The sequence below is a fragment of the Nansenia antarctica genome (assembly GCF_963989245.1).
Source record: "Nansenia antarctica genome assembly, contig: SCAFFOLD_521, whole genome shotgun sequence".
Classification (NCBI taxonomy): Eukaryota; Metazoa; Chordata; class Actinopteri; order Argentiniformes; family Microstomatidae; genus Nansenia; species Nansenia antarctica.
Genome location: NW_027663276.1, coordinates 1 through 7500, shown reverse-complemented (window position 1 = coordinate 7500; position 7500 = coordinate 1). Strand labels below are relative to the sequence as shown.

Genomic DNA, 7500 nt, shown 5'->3' with positions numbered 1-7500 from the left:
CCAGAATTGAGGAGGCACATTTTTGGAAAAACGAAATCGACTACATTAAAAATAAAACTGTTCAATAAATCCTAAATGATGTATAAATCGCATATATAAAGTATAAAGTATTATTATTATCAGGGATAGAAGCCATGGGTGTTCTAGACGTGTCCTGCAAAGGACAAGTTGACAGGACACTCGTAGCCACTATGGCGAGTGTTTCTTTGACTGAAGTGACTGGCGAATTCTCAAAATGGCTTCATGTGATTGGACGAACAAAATGTCAATCTTTCAGCCCTGGACTCAATGCATGGTGAGGCCAGGCCTCCCTTGCCCACCCATTTTCAGTGATTTGGCCAATCACATATTGGCATGAAAAAAATTGCATTACATTGACTTCTATGAGAAACCACTTTCCGACAGGAGGCCTGGCCTCCCTCAATACAATCGGATAGGGATTCTGGCCTGTAGGTGCTTTACAATTGCAATATTGGGTTTTGGGCCATGGAAAAAAAAATCTGATTTATGAACAAAACGGAAATTTAATAATTAATAAATTAAAAATAAGTATTAATAAATAAATAAAAAATATGAATACATTTAAATAAATAAAATAAATATATAATTGCTTTTTTAAATCTCTCTCTCTTCTCTCAAATTATTGGGGAGGCCAGGCCTCCTCCACCTCTATGGAGGAGCCTCCACTGACCTAAACCTATACCTGGACCTGTACTTACCTGTAGTCTACCTGTACTTACCTGTAGCCTACCTGTACTTACCTGTACTTACCTGTAGCCTACCTGTACTTACCTGTAGCCTACCTGTACTTACCTGTACCTTATTGAATAACAACTACCTAATTGTAGCCTATCAACTTGAAAGTGTGATCTGACACTGCACTCTCGCACTATACACTTATAATAATAATATAATAAATAAAAAACGTTTATTTGTAAAGCACTTTTCCTGCAAACTTACTACACTTTACTACTTACTGCTGCTACATAATTCTATATTCTGCATATTTTGATTTATTTACTGTTACTACTTTTAGTGCTTATATTTATGTTGAAATTATTTATTATTATTATTATTATTATTATTATTATATAGCCTATATATTATTTATTTATATTTTTTTTACAATGTTTATTACACTGTATTGATGGTCTGTCTGCAGGGCTCCCTTGTAAAACAGACCTTGGTCTTAATAATAATAATAATAACAACTTTTATTTGTATAGCACTTTTCCTGCAAACATTGAAGCTCAAAGTGCTCCAATCATTATATAATATATCCAGGATCCAGCAGCGTCGTCGGGCTTGTGCAAACAAACCCGGCGAATTATTTTTACTTGCCCCGGGCAAGCGTTACTGTCGAACCCTGCTATTTTAAAAAGTTTGATTGAGGAGTTAAAGAGAATAAAGTGACTGACTGACTTCCTGTCTCCTGACTGACTTCCTGTCCCAGGGCTGGTGGACGTGGGGGAGACGTGGGTGTGTCCGGGCGGAGTCCCCGAGGCGGACCTGAGGGTTCTGGAGCGGGCGGCGCTGCTGACCGGTCTGACGGACAAACACCTGACCCAGCTGACCAACCCCCGCTGGCTGGCCCAGCCGCTCTACGCCCGCGGGCACAAGGACATCTGGACCGTGGACATCCCTGTCCAGCTGCTGCCGAGCCTGCCTCCACCCTCCTCCTCCTCCTCCTCCTCTCTACCCTCCACACAGAGATAGGGAGGGAGGGGGGGAAGGAGAGATGGAGGGAGAGATGGAGGGAGTGTATCCCAAAGACTTCCCCCCTGAGACTCACTTGTAGCTGTTGGACATCACCACCATCATCCTCCTCCTCCTCTCTACCCTCTACACAGCGATAGGGAGGGAGGGAGGGAGGGAGGGAGGGAGGGAGGGAGTGTGTGTATCCCAAAGACTTCCCCCATGAGACTGTAACCACCATCATCATCATCATCATCATCGTCATCTTTGCTCATTTTTACATGATGATGTCATCTATGGTGGTGGTGTGTTTCCAGGGGTAACCGTCCTTTTGGTCCTCAAGGTGCAATAAATGACATGTGGACCAATCACGTGCACGGGCCTCCATTTTGTTTGGGCCTCCATTTTGTTTGGGCCACACCACCACCACTCTACTGCTGCAGGCCTTTATTAAACATCCATCTGTCAGGAGAACGATGGGGGGTCAGGGTGCCAGGGAGGGGGGAGAGATGGAGGGGGGGAGGGAGGGAGGGAGGTGGCTAGGAGGGAGGGGGGGGAGGGAGGGAGGGAGGTGGCTAGGAGGGAGGGAGGGAGGTAGGTGGCTAGGTGAGGTTGGAGGGGTCTGGAGCCTCTCTCCTGGGCTGGGTTGGAGGGGCCTCCCCCCCCTCTGCAGCCAGTCCTGGGGTCACCTGGATGGTCAGCAATAGTCACTAATCCCATCCTGTACGCTCACTGGTATAACATGTGTAAGATCTTGGTATGGATTGTATATCTTATTATGATCAATAAATTAATAAATAGATAATTGATTTAAAAAATGACTTGTTGATGTTAAATGCTCCGGGCCCACGAGCCAATCACACGTGGGTCTCGTACCGGGAGCTGTCGCGAGGCTGAGGCTGTTAACGGGACCAGACAACAGACTGTGTGAATGCGCTCTCACACACACACACACACACAGACACAGACACACACGCACACACACACACACACACACGCACACACACACACACAGACACAGACACAGATGCACACACACACACACACACACACACACACAGACACAGACACACACTCTCACACACACACAGACACACGCACACACACACACACGCACACGCACACACACACACACACGCACACACACACACACACACACACACACAGACACACACTCTCACACACACACACACACAGACACAGACACACACACACGCACACGCACACACGCACGCACACATGTCATAGACCTGTGTGTGTCCTGTTGTCCCCCAGTCATAGACCTGTGTGTGTCCTGTTGTCCACCAGTCATAGACCTGTGTGTGTCCTGCCGTCATGGTAAAGGCGATGTATCAGAGCATCAAGGTGGATGTTGAGTTCTGTCTGCGGTTTCAAATAAACATTTAGATGCTTACGTCCGGTGTGGATTCTCATGGGTTTTAACACTAGAACAGCCGTGCCTTTTTTTTACCTACTAAAAGAGCCGCCTTTGTAAACTAGCCTGCTTCCTACACCGAAACGGCAAAATAGCTTCATACTAGCTTATCCTGATGTGATTTAGACAATGTAAGGATACTGGGTGGTAGAACATCACATATCTAGGATAAGTCATGAAAGGAGGGTCCTGAGATTTGATCGAGTGCAAAGATAGAACACTTTCCTTTACTCACAGTGTCCTCAAATGACCCCTCGTGGGGGTTCTGGTGTTACGTGTTGGAACAGAAACAGGACCAGCATCTACCAGACAGCAGACCTGTAGCCTGTCTCATAACCAGCTATCCAACCCAGTCATTCTGTGAAGTGTGTGTGTGTGTGTGTGTGTGTGTGTGTGTTCAGGGTCAAAGGTCATGGGGTTCAAGGGGTCAAACACCTCACCACAACATCAGCCTGCTGGATTAACGATTGGTCTGTTATCTGACATGTGACTCCCCCCCTCCCCCTGGATCTGTATCAGAAGCCCCTCCCCCTCCTGGGTCTATATCAGAAGCCCCTCCCCCTGGGTCTATATCAGAAGGTCTCTTCTGCACGCGCTCAGTAGAGCAGGCCGGGCCGGGGGTCATGTGACCAGCAGAGCAGAGCAGAGCGTCAGAGACACCGCTGGACACCAGAGAGGCGCAGGACATCTGTGTGTGTGTGTGTGTGTGTGTGTGTGTGTGTGTGTGTGTGTGTGCGTGTGCGGTGCGTGTGTGTGTGTGTGCGCGTGTGTGTGCGGTGTGTGCGTGTGTGTGAGTGTGTGTGTGGGAGATGGTCACAGAGGAGAAGCAGCTCCACCCCGTCTCCTCCCTGGTGGTGGACCTCACAGCCGGGTCTGCAGGTAACAGCTTCTATACACACACTATATCTATCTATACATCTATCTGTCTATCTATCTATCTATCTATATTATATATATATCTCTATCTATGTCTATATATCTATCTATCTATATCTATATATATATCTATTATCTATCTATCTACAGTATATCTATATATCTGACACTTTATTCCCTCTCCTCTCCTTCTCCTCTCCTCTCCTCTCCTCTCCTCTCCTCTCCTCTCCTCTCTCCTCCTCTCCTCTCCTCCTCCCTCTCCCTCTCCTCTCCTCTCCTCTTCCTCTCCCCCCCTCTTCCCTCCTCCTCCTCTTCCCTCCTCTCCTCCCCCCTCCTCTCCTCATCCCTCTCTCCTTCTTTCCCTCTCTTACACCCTCTCCTCTCCTCCCTCTCTCTCCTCCCCCCCCTCCCTCCCTCCCCCCAGGGGGCGTGGCCTGTGTTCTGAGTGGCCAGCCGTGTGACACGGTGAAGGTGAAGCTACAGGCGTTTCCTGGTCTGTACCGGGGCTTCTGGGATTGCTGCGTGCGCACCCTGCCGCAGCGAGGGCGTGTGGGCGGGGCTCTACCGGGGCTCCGCCCCCGCGCTGCTGGCCAACGTGGCGGAGAAACGCCGTCCTGTTCACCTGCTACGCAACCTGCCAGGACGTCACCAGGGGCCGCCCTGGGGACTGGACCAGCTGACCCCACTCAGGTGAGGGGGAGGGAGGGGGGAGGGGCTGTCTGACCCCACTCAGGTGAGGGGGGGGGGGGGAGAGGGGCTGTCTGACCCCACTCAGGTGAGGAGAAGAGGAGAGTGAGAGGGCCTGGGGCTGTCTGACCATCCTCTCTCCTCCCCTCCCCCTCCCCTCCCTCCCCCCTCCCTCCTCTCCTCCCCCCCCCCCCCCCAGTGAGGTCCAGAAGGCGGTCTCAGGCTCCCTGGCGTCGGTGTTCTCCTCCCTGGTCCTCTGTCCCCACTGAGCTGGTCAAGTGTCGCATGCAGGCCCACCACGAGCTGAGGCAGGCGGGGAGGACCCCCCTCTCCTCCTCTCACCTGTACGTACCTCCTCCCTCTCCTCTCCTCTCCTCCCTCTCCTCTCCTCTCCCTCTCCTATCCTCCCTCTCCTCTCCTTTCCTCTCCTCTCCTCTCCTTCCTCTCTCCTCTCCTCTCCTCCCTCTCCTCTCCTCTCCTCCTCCTCTCCTCTCCCTCTCTCCTCTCCTCTCCTCTCCTCCCCTCCTCTCCTCTCCTCTCCTATCCTCTCCTCCTCTCACCTGTACGTACCTCCTCCCTCTCCTCCCTCTCCTCTCCTCTCCTCTCCTCTCCTCTCCTATCCTCCCTCTCCTCTCCTCTCCTCTCCTCTCCTCTCCTCTCCCTCTCCTCTCCTCTCCTCTCCTCTCCTCCTCCTCTCACCTGTACGTACCTCCTCCCTCTCCTCTCCTCTCCTCTCCTATCCTCCCTCTCCTCTCCTCTCCTCTCCTCTCCTCTCCTCTCCCTCTCCTCTCCTCTCCTCTCCTCTCCCTCTCCTCCTCTCACCTGTACGTACCTCCTCCCTCTCCTCTCCTCTCCTCTCCTCTCCCTCTCTCCTCTCCTCTCCTCTCCTCCCTCTCCTCTCCTCTCCTCTCCTCTCCTCCTCTCACCTGTAAGCACCGCCTCCCTGTGTGTGTGTGTGTGTGTGTGGTGTGTGTGTGTGTGTGTGTGTGTGTGCAGGTCAGCCTGGGCGGTGGTGGGGGGGTCCTGCGTGCGGAGGGCGTGCAGGGTCTGTTCCAGGGCCTCAGCAGCACCTGGCTGAGGGAGGTGCCGGGCTACTTCTTCTTCTTCGGTGGTTACGAGACGTGTCGCTCCCTCCTCACCAAGCCTGGCCAGGCCAGGGAGGACCTGGGTGAGTGTGATCATCCTGCAACGCCGCACGCATCATATGATCACCCTGCAACGCCGCACGCATCATATGATCACCCTGCAACGCCGCACGCATCATATGTCTGACGTTTTCGGGGCTTTTTTGTCGGACCTCAAAATGGGTGAAAAGTTGAACGCAGTACCGCGAACATCCACCGGATGGCAGATAAGATCAGATCAGATCGCCATTCTGCCATCTACTTGCTGATGAGGATCAGTGGCGCATTTTCATGATCTTTTTTGGGGGGGGGAAATGCTAAACAAGCCCAGGACGTTGTCTGTCCCCAATCTTTGCTATCTTAGCGACGGTTAAGGTAAAAATATCACATTTCTTACTGATATCCAGCTTGAGTATCTAGTTGTTTGAAGCAAAGATCATAATTACTTTATATTTCATGATGTATTTTATAGTAAAAAATCGCGTCAGAAAGTGCGTATCAAATGTCCCAGGTCCTATGTTAACCCATTCATGAAAATTCTGGGGAAAAAAAAGAATTATGTTTAAAGGTTCAATATAGTCCAAATTGACAGAATTAAAAAATATATATCGGCACAGCTAGCGGGGTAGTTAGATATACACCCCCTAGCTGTGTTACACCCCCTAGCTGTGTTACACCCCCTAGCTGTGTTACACCCCCTAGCTGTGTTACACCCCCTTAGCTGTGTTACGCCCCCTAGCTGTGTTAAAGATGTGTCAACATTCCATGTAGCCGTGCGTATGTCGTGGATATCAGCACGGCTGGAACGCAAACTGACCAATAGAGACACTGGACCAAACTGACCAATAGAGACACTGGACCAAACTGACCAATAGAGACACTGGACCAAACTGACCAATAGAGACAATGGACCGGATCTATCCGTGGTATAATAAATATGATATATATATATATATAGGTTTCAGACACAGACATGTTTCCTGTATGTTTACGGACCGTTAAGGCGAGTCAATGAATCGACTTCCTTTATCAGAGACCTAGGTCTCCGAATGGGGAAACAGCTGCCAAGGTCAAAGGTCAACGTGAACAGCGGTGAATGGAGGCGGGTCAATAAGGACGTTCTCAAACAACCCTATGACCAGATAATAGCAGTTGGCTTTCAGGACCTTCCCCCCGTTGACCAGGTGGCGTTAGATAAACCAATCGAAGCAAGATACAAACATCAGCTGACCTCCTGATCCTCCTAACCCTGACCCCTAACCCTGACCCCTGACCCAAACCCTGACCCTGACCCCTCACCCCTGACCCCTGCTGTGTTTCCCCTCAGCCTAACGATGCTGTCTGACTGACAGGTGATCTGCTTTCTCACTCCCGCCTCCTTTCTGCCCCTGCACTAGACGCTGTCCCCCTATTGGTCAGTGGGGGGTGGGCGGAGCCTGCTTCGGGTTGGCTGTCTACCCGGTGGACTCGGTGAAGTCCAGGATCCAGGTGTTGTCTGTGGGGGGCCGCCAGCAGGGCTTCCTCAGGACCCTGCTCAACATCGTCAGGGTCGAGGGTGAGACACCCGTCTGTCCATCCCTCTCCTTCCCCAGTCCTCCCCCTAGTCCTCCCCCCTCTCCTTCCCTAGTCCTCCCCCTCTCCTCCCCTATCCCCCCCCTCTCCTATTATTGTTATTATTATTAT

The 7500-nt window shown here is 51.1% G+C and overlaps 1 protein-coding gene and 1 pseudogene across 2 annotated transcripts in view; both read left to right on the top strand.

The window, feature by feature from the left end:
• Positions 1 to 1772, top strand: part of LOC308175169 (protein EOLA1) — a 2081-nt gene extending 309 nt beyond the window's left edge. The window contains exon 2 of the mRNA XM_080550883.1: positions 1454 to 1772. Coding sequence (XP_080407009.1) covers positions 1454 to 1716 — 263 coding nt within the window. The 3' untranslated portion in view covers positions 1717 to 1772. The remainder of the gene's footprint in view (positions 1 to 1453) is intronic.
• Positions 1773 to 3939: 2167 nt separating this feature from the next.
• Positions 3940 to 7372, top strand: LOC308175168 (mitochondrial ornithine transporter 1-like; annotated as a pseudogene). Its single transcript has 5 exons — positions 3940 to 4009; positions 4431 to 4650; positions 4903 to 5001; positions 5695 to 5861; positions 7215 to 7372. The product of its transcript is annotated as a mitochondrial ornithine transporter 1-like (transcript).
• Positions 7373 to 7500: the final 128 nt, after the last annotated feature.